This window comes from Cydia amplana, chromosome 5, assembly GCF_948474715.1.
Source record: "Cydia amplana chromosome 5, ilCydAmpl1.1, whole genome shotgun sequence".
Lineage (NCBI taxonomy): Eukaryota > Metazoa > Arthropoda > Insecta > Lepidoptera > Tortricidae > Cydia > Cydia amplana.
This window is the reverse complement of record NC_086073.1, coordinates 1,877,004-1,896,028: the sequence shown is the minus strand read 5'-3', so window position 1 is coordinate 1,896,028 and position 19,025 is coordinate 1,877,004. Positions and strand designations below refer to the sequence as shown.

Genomic DNA, 19,025 nt, shown 5'->3' with positions numbered 1-19,025 from the left:
GTACTAGTGCTCGACATGCTAATGCCCAATAGATGACACCCTGCTGTCATACCTCTATTGACAATGACTTAAGTTTCAAGATGGCATGTACACTCTGCAGCAGAAGTTACTAAGCGGGCCAAGTGTTCAAAATGATCTTGACGCGACTTTATTGTTAAGAGAATAAGTGCGTGTCAAGGTAATTTTGAACAACTTGCCCGCTCAGCAACTTCTGCTGCCGACTGTACTGGCACCGCGTCGAGCACCAGTACGTTTACCTTATACAATCGCCATCATATATATCGGAGCGGCCAAGGCGCTCACAAATATCTGAACACGCCTCTATTGTCAAGGCATATTGCGTGTATTTTTGAGCACCTCGGCCGCTCCGATATATCTGATGGCGACTACATGTCTTATGAAGAAAATATGAAGCCAATCATCTTAGTGTGTGCAATATTTATGTGAGATTATTTATTTAGAAATATTAATTACACTCCATTCCAATATTGGCATGTTTTAAACTCTTACCGATTTGGTCTGAAACTACAATTATTAGGTATACTATAATCTCACCAAGAATACATAACGGTTGTTACTTTGTGGCCTGTATAAGTAATATAATAGGTCTATTTATGCTTATATATTGCTTGTTTGCGTGACAGTGGCGCCCGTCTGGCGGCACATAGCTGACATAGCCACCATCATAATTCATAAACACGAAACACGTCATACGTAATGGTACATTTAATAGGTAACTTGATTGTATATTTATCATTTTTTGTCGAAAATAACCGTATCCGAATATCGGTTAAAATTCGGGCATAACCGTAACCAGTTATTGCATTCCCTAGCTAGTCAAATAGTAACCGACATTTTTTTAAACCATTTTAGTGTAAACATATTTTTATAAAGTATGTGTGTAGAAGTTTTATGTCTAAATTATCTTAAAGTCCATATTTTTCTATTGATTAATAAAAAACTTTAATTTACAATTCGTTTATATTATCCCTCATCAATTCTTCAATTGTTTAAATAATGATTGAATACAGCTAGTAATTATTAGCAAAAATGTCATATACAGTACAAAAATAACAATTGCACTACTTGTAGACACAAGAAGTGTTCTCATACTTAAATTAATCATTCCTGTTGCTAAGTTACCTACAAGGAAATATATCAATCCATTCCAATTTACAATACACAGAATCTCCGGCAAATCAAAGTACAATTTATTTTCTGGATTTTGGAACAACACCTCAATAATGTACATAAAGGTGCTTATACTTAAGAAAACTGCCTCTAGATATAAACAGTAACCTGCATTCGCTAAAGTTCTTGATGCAGGCCGGTATAAATGAATCATTTGGGATATAGCCCAAAGTAAAATAGACCCTAAAACCATTTTACATAGTAACCTTAATCTTGTGACAGTCCTATTGTTAAGCTCAGTCTTTAAATGTGCGGCGAATAAATACATTGAGACATAGCCGAGGCAGGATGATATGCCCTCACGATTGGCAGATAGCAAGGAACTGCGGGGTTCGTCACTAAATACCCAATCTTGTAAACTATACCATAATAATACTTCATGTACAAATACTGTCAGTATACTGAACAATAACGCTCTGTTTGAGCAAAACAAAAGAACTGTTGATATAAATTTACAAACGGCTAAAGTAAAAAAAAAGTTCCAATGGACTCCATATTCCGTCACATGTTCTTGATAATCTAATTGTTTTACCGACCAAAACCTAACAACACCTAGTAATAATAAAACTGAAATTAACACAGCATTTCCATAAACAATACTCTTTAGGTTATCTTTTTTCAAATCTTTATGCACTATACCACTTATTAACACAAATAATCCTACCCCAGTATCCATTAAACTATAACCAAAGCGCTCAGTCTTTGCTAAATATCTTGGAAAACATTTAAAATCAACAGCCAAAATACATAAAACAGTTATAAGGTATGTCAGAGCTCTGATGATACTCACTAAATGTAAATATTGTGTACCAAAACTATTTAATTTTGTAAATGACCTTACAATATAAATTTTAGAATAGTTCTTTACATATTCAAGTAATAACACAAAGAAAATAATAAGGTTTAAATGTAGGAGATAATCTGCAAGTATAGTGTGTACAGCGATAAGAGGTAAAACTATGACGGAAAACTCCAATAAATATTGCTGCCAACCCGCCCGTCGATGTCCAATACAGCAATATAAAGAGCACTGGATGGTGAAGAATATACTGAAGCATGTATGAAGCGCTGTAGATCCGTGATTGTTCTGCATAAACAACTCGTGGTATTGTTTGTATTCAACATTGTTCAACTTTTCCACTTCACTTATGGATAATTGCGCCATTTTAATAAACTTGCACTAGATGGGTCTTGTTGTAAATATTATTCGAATATTTCACGTCTTAATGACACGGTGGATAATGCATGATAGTGAACTATAATATTTTTTTTTAAACAGTTATGGCCAACTATAATAAAATAGCCGGTAATCGAGATAATCAAGTCTCCATGCTATTTTTATTTTGTAAACATTTTGATAAATGATAAGAATGATAATGTTCAATGTTCTCTCACCTGTCACGGCTGTCACTGACAGCCGTCCACGTTCCATTCCACGATGTATTGTAAACGGATATGTGACCAGATAATAAAATAAATAAAGTAAAAGCACAGAATAACTAATAGTACTACGTAAAAGTTAAATTCACGATAGATGGCGCTTTATATAATATATTCGACGACCGGTCTGGCCTAGTGGGTAGTGACCCTGCCTATGAAGCCGATGGTCCCGGGTTCGAATCCTGGTAAGGGCATTTATTTGTATGATGATACAGATATTTGTTCCTGAGTCATGGTTGTTTTCTATGTATATAAGTATTTATATATATTATATATATCGTTGTCTGAGTACCCACAACACAAGCCTTCTTGAGCTTACCGTGGGGCTTAGTCAATTTGTGTAAGAATGTCCCTATAATATTTATTAATATTTATTTATTTATTAAAAAAAAAATATATATATACTTGGTCAACCAGATCTTGTCAGTAGAAAAAGGCGGCAAATTTGAAAAATGTAGGTTCGGAGGGATATCGATATCGTCCCATAGAAAATTTGAATTTCGCGCCTTTTTCTACTGACAAGATTTGCTTGACCATCTATATATAGATGGTTTACCTATATTTTTCAAATTTGCCGCCTTTTTCTTTTTCAAACGTAGACAGAGAATCATACTATCTCTGTCTTACACTAGTACTAGCACCCAAAAAACAAGGATGAGTATATTTTTTTTGTTCTTATTTACTGACAATTTGGTTTGACCAACTTATAATTATTACCGAAAATTCTCCTCAAGCCCCCTCCACACTCGTGCGCGAATCGCGTCGGGAATCCGCGAACGCGAGTGGGCGTCGATTTCTAAGATGTATTACTTATTTATATTTGGGATAAAATTTGTAGATTTGTGTGGATACCTCGATAGCTCATTCCCCGTTATATTCAAATCCGCTGTAATCTTGGACACAAATGTAGACGGTCAAGCAAATCTTGTCAGTAAAAAAGGCGCGAAATTAAAAAAAATTCTATGGGTCGATATCCATTCGCGCCTACATTTTTCAAATTTGCCGCCTTTTTTACTGACAAGATCTGCTTGACCAAGTATATATTATGTTCTTCTCCTATCTTCGACCTCTAAACTCTTGTCCTCAGGGGATGTGGAAAAAAAGACGTTATTACAAACCATGTTTTTATTTTAAACCTTACATAAAGACTAGCTTAAACCTAATTTGTAACTTATTACGAACAAATACTTTATCGTACAGAAACATAAATAAGATTTAACCCTAGCAGTGATTATCAATATCAACTGACGCTGTTGCTGTACAAAATAATGGATACCTAGATTACCTAGGAGAAAGAGTGAAGGATTTATTTATGATGTGGCTACAAGGCGATTACTTAAAGTCTAAATACACATTGCGAACACAAAATAGTCCCATCTCATTGGGTGAAATCCAGTCTTAACCAATGAAATCAGGTTATAATGAATAGTTTCTAAAACCTCCATGAGAGTACATAACATTGTACCTTCCAACGCTTTTTTTTAAGAAGTTCGCGAGTGTTATACTACTACAATAAAATACCCTTTATTGCTAACTCAAAGCGTAATCTTTCAAGTAAGAATGAGACGGAAGAAGGCTTGATCAGCGATAAAAGGTACTTAGTCTGACCAACGAAACTATAAAGTAGCTGAGGACATTTAATAGCTTTTTATAACACGATAACCAAAAGTTCGGGCTCGGGTTCGGGTATCGGTCGGGCGGCCAATACTGCGCTTTAAAGATTGCGCGAAACGTGACATGGTTGCTTTTAACATCTCATGCAACCAATGGCAGAAACTGGCCGAAGACCGACCCATGTGGCGTCGTGCTATTCATGATGGTCAATCCAAGCACGACGATGCCTGGTTTTCCTCATTAAAAGAAAAACGCATGAGGCGCCACGAGCAGGCCTCCAACCCCCGCCCACCTGGGGGAGCATACACCTGCTGCGTGTGTGGCCGAGGGATCCTCTCTCGTATAGGGCTTTACAGCCACGAACACAAGTGTCGTAACCGGGATGCTGCTTAAACATCTGACACAGATGGTAAAGGCCTATTATTATTATTAACCAAAAGTTACGATTTATGTTTCCAAGAACATCTTTGGGAGCTGTGGAAACTACTCCCCACGAACACAACAGTACCTACCTACGTAAGTGCCTAAGTAGTAGTGTTATTGTTGCTGTAGTCTTCCGTAAGGTACTATCATCTGTGAAAGAGGCGCAGTCAAGTAACAACTGGCCTTTGGCATCATTACAATGTGATGGTCTAAGGGCCAGTTCCACCAACCACATCTGACAGACTGATCAACATCACTCGGCGGAGAACTATGAAAATTCCCATACAATAATATGTAGCGAACGCTTTGACGGTGACAGGCGTTTAGGAGCAACCCACCCTAAGTCTATGAGCTATTGAAACATTTAATTCTGAGCCTGATGGTCTTCTCGTATTGGCTATATGGCTCTGATAAATTCTGAGATCTGAATTTATCAGAGTCAATAGATAGACATACTTTTGTAGCTTAGTTTATCGTGTATCTCTGTCCTGAAAAAGGATAGATGTAGTAACCCCATATATCCTTAGCTACTTTAAACAGCTAAGTTCTGGCCAGCAGGCGGTTTAGAAGTCGAAGTCGTAGGGTCGCTGCGGGCGCCTCTGGACTAGCGGGATGTTGACCTCCTCGGCGGAGCGGAACACTTGGGGTTGGTGCTGCCGCTGTGCTGGACGCTCTTGCAGCTGCTGCAGCTGCTGAGGGGCGTGGCGGCGGGGGGCTTCCTCCTGAAACAACGGTGAACTTATTAAATGCTGGATACCTATTAGACAGAGTATGATGCCATTACAACTTGACGATTGTCATTTATCCCCCTATTTCTGGGCGTTTTCACAGTGGCTTATTAGCTACCTATATATATAGTTGCCGTTTGAACTAACTATAGTGTTTATAGTTCGTTTAAATAAAAATATATGTCAAGATTGTTTACCTTCTTTCTAATGCTCAAAAACAAGGAACTATAGGTAGGTACAGTTAGTTAAGGTATTTTGGAGCAGCCGCTTCCTCAAAACTCAAGCATCATCAGTCATCCCAGATTGGGATTAAATAAGTATAACTGACTGAGATTGCGGTTAAGCCAAAAAAACATATTTAGGAACCAATCGATTTTATATCGAGACATTTATGTTTTTTTCTGTTTCTTTTCATTTTCATTTGCTTTGATCCCCAAGCACATCTGCATGGGGTTCTACCGCGATAAAATAAAAATTGAAATTACGTTAGGTATATATCTGCCTCTTTATCGCTTGCATATTCGAACGATAGAGAGGCAGATAACAAAATGTCTTGACTTCCGATTATCGCGTTAAGCACTCTGAATTCATTCAGAACCATATTCCCCTCAGATTTGAATTCAAATAGCCCTCATAATAAATCAAACCGTTACCTCTTCCTCGTCTTCGCCGTCGTACCGGTCGTCCCTGTACACCTCAGCGGGGTAATACCGGTCGGAGTACCTCAGCGACACGTTGGGCTTGCGCTGTACCTCCTCCTCGTTTATGGGCTTATACAGGTACTCGTTCACGAAGTGGTACTTGGATGACCCCTTGCAGGTGTTGTCGTGGGTTGGCGGCATGCAGATCAGGTGGACCTGGAAAAACGGTGGAGGTTTTTGGTGTAGGTAAGATGGATAGTCTAAGTAAGGTCCTAGGTTCCCTTAAGAGTCGGGACCCGTTAAGTTTTCTATACAAGTGCTTAAGCCCCAGCAGGCTTATTATAGATGGCTTCATCCACGTGACAAAATATCTGTCACTTTTAAACAGAGCGCGAATGAAAGTGACGGATACCGCTTTATCACGCTGGACATCACGTAGACAAGAACGACCATCATATCCGTACTGGTTTCCTCTTGTCTCATTTTTTGTCATGTATCCATCTAGATTTTCTTGGTTTCTTGTTACTTGTTAAGTTTTAATTCCTGCCGTTCCTCTGGGAGTGGTTAGAGCAACTTACTTGATGGAAGGAGAATCCCTCAGGGCAGATCCAGGAGTGCTTGACGGCATCCTGGCAGTAGTGGAACACCTCGCAGTTGAGCTCCTCATCAGCGTAGTACCCGGACTGTTTGTTGCCGCAGTCGAACTTGGACTGCGCGAGTAAGGCTTGGAGACGGTCAGGCTCCTCCTTCTCTTCTTCGAGTTCCTCTTCTACTTCTTGCTGCTGCTGGAGCCTTTGGTGTTGATCTTGTTGCGGGTGCTAGCGGAAAAAAAGTTAATTTTAGTGTAAGGACGCATTTGCTATCTCTAGGTAAGTATCGCACGCGCGTATTTATATTGCTGTCCCGCCCATGATGACGGTGGTCAATGCCCTGTGCCTTATGGAATTAAGTTCGCCTTTTCTACTTTTTTTACTCACCTAATATCAGTATGATAAAAAAAAAGTTCACGTTTCTAAAGTAAGGTTTTCTTTTGAACAATAAATGATAATTTAGTAAATAAATTGTTTAAAACTCCACTTATTAGATAAATGAATAATGATATAGGATCTCCCGATGTTTCTGCTTACGTCCAGCTATCTTAGATACCTATAGTGAAGGAGTGGGTCCTGGCACGCAAGAGCGTGGGTTAAGGCTTCCGATAGATGATCAATATTGACATGGAAAACCACTAGCCAAAATTACCTTGCGCTGAGGCCGCTGCCCTATGTAGGTACGCCTCCTGCCCTTGAGGCTGCTGTCTTTGCTGGTATCCAGCCAGCTCAGCTAAAGACGGCGTTGCCCAACCTCTCTAAGCTTCTATTAGAACCCAGCAGCTTGGAAGACCCCTACTCAAATTACCTTGCGCTGAGGCGCTGGTCTCTGCTGCCTCTCTTCTTGATACTGCTGTTGCCGCTGCACGATGTACGCCTCCTGCTCTTGAGGCTGCTGTCTCTGCTGGTATCCAGCCAGCTCAGCTAAAGACGGCGTGGGTCTAAACCCGGCAGGAACAGTGTTTGAGAAGGCGCCGGGCGAGTAGGCGCGGGGCCGGAGATTCCGCGTTTCCTGGAAACGAAAGGGGTGTTGGTGAATAGAAATGTACTTTTAGGTTTCATCCTTAGGCTATAAACTCTGGCGTAGGGCAATAGAGAGAGAACTAGAAAATGGGCCTTGGAATTTGCTCTTAATAAACTGCCAGGCCTTATGTTCTATCTGAATAAGTTGAAAGCCCTATACTTATATGTTAATGTCTTTTCGGTAACTGACATGGCCCCAAAAGGATAGATTAAAAGTGCCGAGTGCATAGTTCAAAGAGTAGGTATAATAATATATGTATAGTTGCAGTCAGACAAGGCAATAGATGTATTCAAAACAAATTTTAAGGGCCTTGTATAGATATATGACAATGTTTAATTCATCCTAACTATATTCTTCTATATCACTCTGTTTATAGAACCCATTAATAATAAAGTCACGTTACGTGCCTAATACAGATACAGATTACAATAGGGATATTGAGTCAATATACCGGCTGAAGCATACTTAGTTATAACAATATTATATATGTTATTGGTCGCCGCGATACGCGTGCCTAGAGCGGTTAGATACCAATTGTAATAACTGTTTGCTTAATTAATATTTTCAATTTTTTTTTTCAAAATCAACCACGTCTATTGCTGTCTGCACTGTACATCTACCTGTACATGACTGTACATACTTTATTAGGTCTTATTATCAGCGGCTACCAAACATCGTGTCAGTTTAAAAGCTATAACAATTAACATTGCGGTTGATTGTTAAGTTCCGATTACAAATGCCAAGCGTGATACTTATGTATAATGCGTTAATAAAATTAATCAACACCAATTGCAATTTGAAATTCCTTTCGAAACTTTTAAAAGGCATTTTTATAGGTAATTTTAAATTCTTGTAATCGTGTGAGCCAATGGCTAAATATGTTTCCTGCTGTTGCACAAAGCCGGGCGACTAATTATGAACAATTTTTAACTTTCATTTACGATTGTTATCATAGAATTTTATTATTAGGTAAGTATATAAGTACGTTATTTTTGTATCACACTCGTATCTTGTAATTTTAGATAAGTAAAATAAACGTAAGAAGTGCCTTTTGTGGAATTTCGCTTGCGGTAGGTACCTATCAAATTAGCGAGTAAGTACCTTTGTGCTCTGATGTTCAGGACAGAAAGTAAAAAATACTCCTCGACCGAATTTACGTGCTGGTCAGGACAGAAAGATCTAAAAGTTTGTCCAAAAATTTTAACCTATTTAGCAAAATTTGGACCCCATTAAAGTTGGTAGAGTTCATCAACTGCACTTAGGTACAAAGTACAAACATATATACCAACTGCTTATTAAACATCTTGATCATGAAATATGATGAAATAAAATGTATGACACCGAATATAAAGCTATAACTTTCAATCAAAAATTCCTCAATACCCCTGCAACACTCGTGTTACATAATTCCTATAATAATTACTGCCAATGAGCCGGCAATGTTACAAGCTGATGCATAATACGTACGCGGTCGTGCGAGACGACGTAATTATATCACACGTTTGTCGTTTGTAACGCGATATATTATGTCGTCCGGCACGTGTTTCCCTCTTCCTATCCACAAAGGCAGCATCAATTATTTTCGTGTCTTCCAACGCATACCTACGCTCCAGGGATCGGCAAAATTTTTAGGGGGCCTAGTCAGTTTCTCCTTGAGTTTATTAAAAAAATTGGTCGGCCGTCCGGATCCGGACCGCGGTCCGCCATTTGGTGACCCCTGCATTAGAGCGTGTCACATATATTTGCGGCCTTCGGAAAGTAACATATATTGCAGGTGACTGTTGTACCTAAGACTTGCTTCCATTGAATTGACTCCTATTCATGATCATTTATGCCAAATTATTAAACTTATTGTTCTCCTTGACCTGTTTTGTCCATTACTTTAGTTGGAGATTGCAAGGAGCTTGTTTTTGATCCTTATTCTCGAATAGGTTAGTCAATAGTTTACAGACGATTGCAATAAGTGACGAGAGGCCATAAACACCTCATAAAAATTGCAATAAACAGTTTCATCAATTAAAACAAAGTGTCATTAGTAAAATCCTAAGTAAATTTTGCTACAAGCACAAGTAAACAACGGGTATATGTGACGTTATCTATGAAAAGGGACCTTATTGTCGATGGCGCTTACGCCATTATTAACGATGCTCCGATATAAATACAATGCCGCGCGACGCTGTGCGGCGTAAGCGCCATCGACAATAAGGTCTCTTTTCATAGATAATGCCCCATATTACGGAACGCAGCGGCGCGTCGCTTTTCTCACGCGCTTGCGCAAACTTATGTAAGAACTGGATCATACGCCGGTGTAAATCTTTTATTAACTTGCCTTGGTTATCCTGTTTCAAGGCATAAAACATTCAGAACACAGGCATCTCAGTCGTCTCTGTGGTTTAAAACGTTGTAAGAAACAACAATTGAGTATATAGGTACCTCTTATGATAAATTTGTGAGATATCGCAAATAGCAACAGAGTGTGAATGCGATACCATAAATATGTTTTTTTAAAGAAAATATTACGTCTATCACCGCCACACTTTTCCTTTGCCAAGTCGTCGGTGCCACTCGGTGCATAGTTAGCTTAGTTAGACAAACTCTATTTATTGGTATATTTTTGATAGAGCCTTTTCTTATCTTTTTTGATCTTATAAATTTATAAGTTACGATAATGACTCTTAATTCATAGAAAAACCCTCAAATTCTCAAATGGCTTTGTATCAGAAACTTTAAGAAAACATTGTGGTCACTATGGTAAATTTTGCTTACCGACCCATAACACTACGCTCTAGCTCGCACAATGTCCGCTTTCCCGCCAAAAAATGTCAACATGGCGTTACTTTCGCGTTCAGAAATCGATTGAAAAAGGATGATTAAAAAATAATGAGTTGCTCTCGACTTTCACTGGTGGCAGGCCGTTGCACCAAAAGAAAAAAAAATGCACCGGTGTTTTTGGTCACGATCTACCTATTTGCCGGGAAAACGGATAATTTGTTTAATGCTGTGGTATTGAACATTGAACACGTCCATGTAAATTGTAAACGGATCCCGCACGAGTTTCTTGAACTTGTCTGGCTGGAGAGTGCAAGTAGGTAACATGAATATCGGTAGGTAACTTATCCGGGTATTGGTATCTCTGCACAGAAGTTTTCTTTCTCTAAGTTCATACTAAATCAATCAATTCAAGCTACTTTGCTCACTATAGAGTCAAGGAAAATGATTTGTGTACCACTTTGTACCTACCTCGTCACAGTGACAAATTGACGATACGAGATCACAGATTAAATAAATAAATAATAAATAAATAAATAAATATAAATATTATAGGACTTTCTTACACAGATTGACTAAGTCCCACAGTAAGCTCAAGAAGGCTTGTGTTGTGGGTACTCAGCCAACGATATATATAATATACAAATACATAAATACATAGAAAACACCCAAGACTCAGGAACAAATATCTGTGTTAATCACACAAATAAATGCCCTTACCAGGATTCGAACCCAGGACCGCGGCTTAACAGGCAGGGTCACTACCCACTAGGCCAGACCAGTCGTCAAAATTCCCGTTGCTATTGTGAAAATCAGACATCTTTACATTTAAAAAATGCTTATTGTGGATAGGTATGATTAGTTTACCACTACAGGCCGTCCTGAACACTATCATCCTAATCTAAGAGTTTCTTAGATAGGTTCCGATTCCGATCTAACTTTTTTATACATAATACTTTATTACTGCCTCTATATAATTTTTCCTAACTTTTCCTGCTTTCGTCTTCTATGCAACTATTATTCTATCTATTCTATCTTAAACGCTTGTGCTATCACATAAATCAAATTACTATATCTTCCAATACACGTAACAAACAACCTATTAGCGTTTAATTGGTTTCGAATAGCTTCTTTTTATCCGATGGACAGCATCGAAAGCAAACCCACCCTGTCTTTGTCACATATCAAGCAAAATTAATCCTTTTATCGGTAACACAAGGACTATTTTTGCGAAACTGTATCGATATCGCTCTAAATCTGAAAGCTTCAACACACCTGTCTTCGCCGTGGCGCAATATATTGCTTTTTAAAAACAAAAGAGTAGACCATCGAGATAGTTCCAGCTATTCTGGACCTAAATTTAATCGTGTTAGAGTTGGAAACTAAAGCAAACGTTTATCAATTTATCTAAGATCTAAGATAATGTGTAGTGATGGATACAGTGGCAGATCCTATCTGTAGAGTTATATGTAACGCTGGAGACGGAGACGGGACTTCCGGCCATGTAGGTTGAACTTAATTGAGGATATTAGTTGCATTGAAGAGATACCTAATAAGCTAAATTATCAAGATAATACGGCGATTTACAGAATGCTATTGCTTTGTACAATTACATACTTAGGTCCAGTGTCCAGTAAGAATACATCCATGCACGAGATTTTTGACTGTCTTCAAAATGGAGGAGGTTCTCATTCGACAGAAGCTTTTTTTTGTTTATTTTTAGGATTTTATGCAGGTATTTTTCCCGATTTCTCGAAGACGGCTGGCCCGATTTTTTTATGATATAGGAGGCAAACGGGCAGATAAATCGTCTGATGGTAAGCGATTACCATCGCCTATGGACACCCGCAACATCAGAGGGGCTATAGGTAAGTGCGTTGCCGGTCTTTTAGGGTTCGTAGTTAAGAATGATAAAAATCTTTTTTTTAAAGGGTCTTAATAGTTAGTCCCATTCTAATCATCATGATCTGATGATGGCATCTTGGAGAAATAGATGGAACTTTTTAGAGCGAGATGCACTGTCAGTCAGGGTCGTGCCATAATCATAATATAAAAAACTTTAACAATTTGTGCAAAATAGTAAGTCAACGGAATCTATGAAGACTGGCTGCGTAGCCAACGTGCCATCCGCTTACGCTCCGTAGCGATCGAAACGTATCTGTCACTATCGCACTAATATGCTGGAAGAGCGATTGAGAGACACAAAGCGTTTTGTTGTCGAAGCGATAGCGATTGTCACCTTGGCTACCGTTTCGTTTCAAGGACGAACATACCTCCTGGTCCAGAGCGACCTCATCTTCCTCTTCGTCCTCAATGCCCATGTCGGGCACGCGATCCTCCTCCTCGGCGGCGTGCGCGCGCGCCGCCAGCGCTACCAGCGCCAGGAATAAACACCACCTGCAACCAAGGAAATATCTTTAAGGACAAGGCCATATTTTATGGTTATGCTTTGCTTTGTTACAGCTCTTTGACCATCAGTGGCGGGGCATTAATGTTTGCTTATTTTGTGAAAACATAGCTCTACTACACGTCATGAAGAAAAAACCGGCCAAGTACGAGTCGGACTCGCGTTCCAAGGGGTCCGTATATTAAGTCCGTTACTTATATTAAAATTTATAATAAAAATTTAAATCATTAAGTGCCAACAAACGTACAAAATCTCAAAAGCGATTAATTTTATTACCTTTTGTTTTTAATGACGTCATTGTCAGAAATCCTTTCCAAAAGCACCCTACACGTATGATGTCATCTGCCCTGCCTGTATGCAGTTCAGACCCGGTATATTATTCAACCATAACCATTCATTACGATCTCATAAAAAGCGGTTACTTAACAAAATAATCAACCGAAATGTCAACCGGTAGGGAATTACGCACTCGGTGTCCATACACGAAGAAACGAATTTGTAGGCCAGCAGGTGACAGCTGCCAAATTACCATTGCCGTTGGGAAAATCAGGGGACAACTTTATCTGTATTCATTAAAGGCGAAAATCCTGTTTTTATCGATTACCCAAGAGCATGGGCTAGTGCCTCCGGCAAGATTCATGTGTGTCAAGAAGGTCTTTTGCTTATTTGACGCTCAAAGGTATATGTGCTGTTTTGGAACAGTGGAAGCAATGTGAGGTGTTACTTCGTTGCGCCAATGCTCCAGGGCGCGGCATTCAAGTAGATATTTATGGAGTCATAATTACTTCGAAGAAAGCTGCAAATTGGTTTATTTATTGATAACAATCTCTTACATAATCTGTCTTTTTTTGCGAACACTCTCAATAGGTGTTCTAGTAGAAATAATTTCTAAACTGAACATTCTAGTGCTTTCTCCGTCGGAAGCATTGACTCGTGAAATAGAAACTTGCGTATTGGCTGTCCGTTGCGCAGGTCTTTAACAGTAATATCGTTTGGTAGGTATCTGGCCCGTGACCAAAGATTGAAATAATCTGGTTGGCACACTTCGGTATTATATTAACATTGTTTATTTTTAATCTATGAATGGAATCGTGTTTGATAATCGACCTGCGAAATGATTCAGAAGGAATAAAGACACGGTTCAGCAAACAATCATTCTTTTGTTATGTTCTAATCATAACTTATTCTTAGTTCTTAGCACATGCACCTGGGTCAAAAATGTTCGCGAAAATGGCATTTTTCGCGTTGACATCATGAAAGTTAACGATTTTAGTAGGTACATTTTACTTAAGCTTTCTTTCATCATACATATTTTAGGAAATAGAAAGTTTGCACATACCACATACTTGTACCTATAATGGTCCAGCAAGAAAATTTAGGCTTTATATTGCGTTTATTTACACAGGAAAGAGCTAAATAATACTTAAATGAAATATTTACTCAAATAGCTATTGAAATGAAAGAAGGAAAAGAAAAAAAAGTAGGTACTACTTATGTACTTGTACTGAGCACCTACCTATAATAGTGATTGCTTGCAAATTTCACAACCAATTTATGTAAATTCCACATTCATAATATCAGTATTATTGTGGAATTCCTGGTCAGCCAGTTAACCAGTGTAATCAATATATTGTAGTGTGAAGCAAAATAATTATAAAAACGGATTATTTTCCTCAATAAAGAGATCTATTTGATTGGCAACAGCTTAAAATCTGACAGCTACCGGTAAAAATAGAAAACAAAGTAAAGGTTAACTTCACAAGAGACAAAACCATTGCGAGACGGTGTGTCACAAATGTCACAACAATTTTCGCGGCAGACACGATGTTTTTTACACAGTTTCGTCGAAGCAAAGTTTATAAGTAAATGTCAAGTGTTTTAAGAAAACATGCATGTACTTGTAGATAGACTACAGATAACTTGATTTATCTTATAGTTGTCCCACTTATTTTACTTTAACAACACACTTTGTTTTGATACGAACAGGTTTACAGTTAACTTTATAAACTAGACTCTGTTCGGAAAGAGAAGAGTCGTGGAATGTATTGGGCCCCATACATTCCACGACTCTTCTCTTTCCGCACTGACTCTAAACCGGATGGATTCGTAAGTGCAATAGAGCAATACATTACTCTTTATTGCACACCTCAAATAACAACAACTCATATTTATAGATGGATTTATCGCCAAAGAGCGATCTCTTCCAGACGACCATTAGGGAATGGTCGAACTTTAGGTTTCTAATTCTTTCCATTGACAACTTTGGTATCTTTCGATCATTTAATTAAATTTTGTAGACCTACTTTAAGGCTTTCTCCATGATGCTCTTATCTAACTTAAGTATCTGCCTACTTCTAAAGTCGAAGAATTGATCCTATTAGTATAATGAGGCTATGACACAAAAACTGTTCCTAGCATCGCTAACATGATTTAAAATGTAATTAGCAAACAATCGGTTCTGATAGTTTCTTAATTCTTCGGCGAGCCAATAAGGCTTCACAATACCCACGGAGCTGCCTACGGTCTTTTGTACAATGTAAAAGCAAAAGTTAAAGTATATTGGCCGTACTTAGTACAACTACATTAAGTACTTAGGTGACTAGCCATTAAGCATGTATTAAATGTGTGAATTGCTCAACAAGTCCTATCCTTTGTGGGCAACTCGCTCACAGAAAAATTATCCCGCGGGTGCTCATTGCCCCTTTCGTTTTTTTTCGTGGATGAGTCAAACAGACTCAGGTCGCGGGCTCAGACGATCATTCCGCAAAATTATAATTATGGATACTTTATGAATAAATCCACTCAATTGCAGCTCGCTGCACACAGGGCTGTCTTAAACTATGCTGGGGCCTTGGGCACTCAAGAACTTGGGGCCCTTTTGGAAAGTAAAAATATCCTCAAAGTCAATGTTTTGTAGGATCTCACTTTCTATGCACGTAACTGACGTAACCCGGTTGCTCACTGTTACTGTCTGTCCTTCGGGCCCCTGAGGATGGGGGCCCTGGGCACAGGCCCCGTGTGCCCTTATGGTAAAGACGGTACTGACACAATTTTCACATCACTAAATGTTGTCAACAACATATTGCACATTGACAAATCGAAAAGTGCGTCTAGCAAAAAGTTAAAAAGACAAACGTTTCATCAGCCAGTTTGGCGCAAAGTTTCGCAACCGATTAATTAGTGGCTGACATTGCCCGGGCTCTTGACAATGAAACGGTCGGCGTGACGCGCCGGCGCAGCTTGTCACGCGCCGGGTCGTTCTCGCCTAGACAAGTGACAATCGTTTATAGAAAACGCTAAACGAAACTTGAATAATGTATGGAAATTATCAGTTGATTAAGTCATTTTTTGAAACAGTTATCTCCATTAATTGTTACTTTTCGGATTGGCTTTTGTCGTTAACACGATTGTTATCTTGGCTTCACAAAGGTCCCTTAAGATAGGTTTTTTTACCTAATGCAAATTGGGAGCCATTTTTGAAGCCTCGGGACAAGCCAATAATTTTAAATGTAGATTAGTGAAATTCTGAATTATACGCAAAATATGATACCTAAATATAACAATAACTAATAGACACACAGATGCGATATTTATGTACTGTTTGCTCATCGGCGTTGCGAGAAAATTTCTTCCACAATAATGAATGTTGCGACTAGGTTTACAACGTTACACCTGTAAACACTGCTAAATTGCCTATACAATGGCAAAACTTTATACCTGTAAGCACTGCTAATATTTCCTATACTATGGCTCAAGAGCACATCGTTTTGAACAGATATATAATAATATAACACCTAGTATACAATTGATGAATAAATGATTCTAAATCATAATAAACCCAACTAGGGTCGCCTTGATAGAAAGTTGTTAAGAAGTGTCTATGAAACAAGCAAAAAGTGATATAAAGGTTGTTTTTTCAAACTGTAATAAATTGAATGATATATTATAGTCATAGACATTAAAAGATTTTTACTGAGAAATCACACCCCAAAACCGCAATAAAATATCTTTCAAAAATCCAAAAGATAACCTAGCTAGAGCTAGTGATCTCATGAACGCAATTTCTTTAAATTGTTTCTATAATTAAAGTTGTTCAGTGTGATCTATGTTTTTACCATACAGAGCAATGACAAGGGTTGAAAGTCACCGAGTAAGTATATAGGTATCTGTTATGAGTTTTCAACAACAATACCTACTTATTTAATCCATACAGGGCCATCGTATGTAAATAATAAGAGCATTCGCCCGGTGCACGTGCAAACAGGAGCTTGCGTGTGGATGCGACATTACCTCAGATTTCACTTTCGACGGTTGTGTAACCGCAGCTTATGGAAACAGGTTTTGCGGCAGTACTACTGTACTAACAGTAGGTTTTGTAGTTGGTGTTGTTATGAGGAGGCTACTGTAATTTGGAGGTTTCATCATCTTACTTATACAGGGTGTAATCTAAAATGTGATACAAGATAATCAAACCTGAATCTTTTCATGATTTTGAACAACTTTTACTATGGGGTCAACTTTGTAAATTAACAATAAAAAAAATCTTTGCCATACATTTTTGTCTACCTCTCCTTGACAATATCTATGGAACAGCTCAATTTTTTTTAATATTACAAAGTTGACCACATAGTAAAAGTTGTTCAAAATCATGAAAAGATTCAGGTTTGATTATCTTGTATCACGTTTTAGATTACACCCTGTATATATGTAGCTTTATCGTACCTATGTATCATAGATCGGCAGGAAAATGTTTTTTATTTCCTCAACGGTAAAACATAAATCTGAGAAATAAAAGTTCGGATAACATAATGGTCGCCCACTATGAGATTTTCCTCTGGCTGTAGAATGGTTTACTCTATGGGCACCAGAACAGTATGGGTTTCTTCAAAAAGGAGTTTAAGTACAGTCAGCAAAACTATTGGCTTACCACCCCTGCATACAAAAATACATACAGATTTTTGGTGGGGCGGCAACTCGCATGTCGCTTTTCGAGTTGCAGGTTTTAAAAAAAATTACGTAGGTATTTATGTTTTTTTTTTAAATTATTTTATTATTTAAAGAGAAGTTACATAACTATCTAACTATTTAACTATACATATGGATATGTCTAGGATACTGTAACACACTCGCTTATCTCCCAGAGATATTAGCGCAATAAATGTACTTATTTAAATTGCCATCATTGAGCGCGGTTAGTTAAGTGTTTTACGCACTTGGTCTCGAGACAGTTTAGAAAGCCGTTTTGGCACGGAATTAGCTTGCATTGCTTGATTATTCTCGATTAATATTCATGTAGGGTGACTATGACCACGTAAATATCTAGATCGTTCTGTAATTTTGTGTATTGGCCCAAAAATGTTCTTAGGAATGTTTTTCTTAATTACACCCGTCTTATACAAAATGTAAAAAATTAAAACTTCCATGACTGAACTAAAATAAAACCTTAACTACAAAATATTATTCTTATTTAGCTTTGATACACAAACAGCAAACATTTGTGTATCAACTATATGCGTAGGTAGTACCATTTTTTGTAACGTAATTTAGGGCCACTCTGTATACCGTATACCCTGAATAAATGACATAAAATTAGTCTCACACTCGAATTTAATATAGACTGTTTGTTAAACTGGCAATAAGGAAGCGAGGTTCCGAGAGAGAGAGGCAGTACAGAGATAATACCTAGGTACATCATTACATTACAGTTACAAATTCGAAGTTGAGAAAGTTATACAAAGAAAGAAATCATTCCCGCACCTGTAACCTCGGACTGCGGTATGATAAGTAGGTAATTAATGTGTGTTGATGATCTACTTACTAATTGAGACAACTTATTACACATTACATAACACCATGACAGCACATCAAGGTCACATCACACCAAACTACCCGCAATTACGCCAAAACGCGGCTCAAATTGATTGCGTATCGGTATCTGGCACGCTCGGATCCGGTTGGTATCTGACCACGTGAAGTATGCGCCTAATGGTATTTGACATGCTCCACATGTGATAATGACTGGGTGTGTACCGACCAGTTAGTTAAAAAGAAACCCCACGCGTCTGTTGAGCGTCGGCTAAATGGTTTCGCTGCGGAGTTGCGCCAACGTTGCGTCGAGCCTTAACGGTTCGGCCACGGCCACGACATTGAACGACTTGCGACGGCGGCAGCGACAACCATAGGTACCCACGAAAGGTC

At 38.4% G+C, this 19,025-nt stretch overlaps 2 protein-coding genes across 3 annotated transcripts in view; both read right to left on the bottom strand.

Annotated features, from left to right (window-relative positions):
- Window positions 1–962: 962 nt before the first annotated feature.
- Window positions 963–2,428, bottom strand: LOC134647789 (uncharacterized). The gene has a single exon (XM_063502110.1). It carries the CDS (start codon window positions 2,354–2,356, stop codon window positions 995–997), a length of 1,362 nt encoding a protein of 453 aa, XP_063358180.1. The 5' UTR covers window positions 2,357–2,428; the 3' UTR covers window positions 963–994.
- Window positions 2,429–5,192: 2,764 nt separating this feature from the next.
- Window positions 5,193–19,025, bottom strand: part of LOC134647793 (putative mediator of RNA polymerase II transcription subunit 26) — a 29,488-nt gene continuing 15,655 nt past the window's right edge. The window contains exons 2-6 of one of the 2 annotated variants that reach the window (XM_063502115.1): window positions 12,694–12,817; window positions 7,436–7,639; window positions 6,616–6,855; window positions 6,044–6,253; window positions 5,193–5,390 (exon numbers count right to left, since the gene is read on the bottom strand). In XM_063502115.1, the coding sequence (XP_063358185.1) occupies window positions 5,232–5,390; window positions 6,044–6,253; window positions 6,616–6,855; window positions 7,436–7,639; window positions 12,694–12,817 (937 nt within the window). In that variant the 3' untranslated portion in view covers window positions 5,193–5,231. The remainder of the gene's footprint in view (window positions 5,391–6,043; window positions 6,254–6,615; window positions 6,856–7,435; window positions 7,640–12,693; window positions 12,818–19,025) is intronic. The other variant, XM_063502116.1, reaches the window with a different exon arrangement.

Bases quoted from the DNA above. Each gene is read 5' to 3' on its own strand.
- LOC134647789 (XM_063502110.1), bottom strand. From the start codon at position 2,356: ATGGCGCAATTATCCATAAGTGAAGTGGAAAAGTTGAACAATGTTGAA.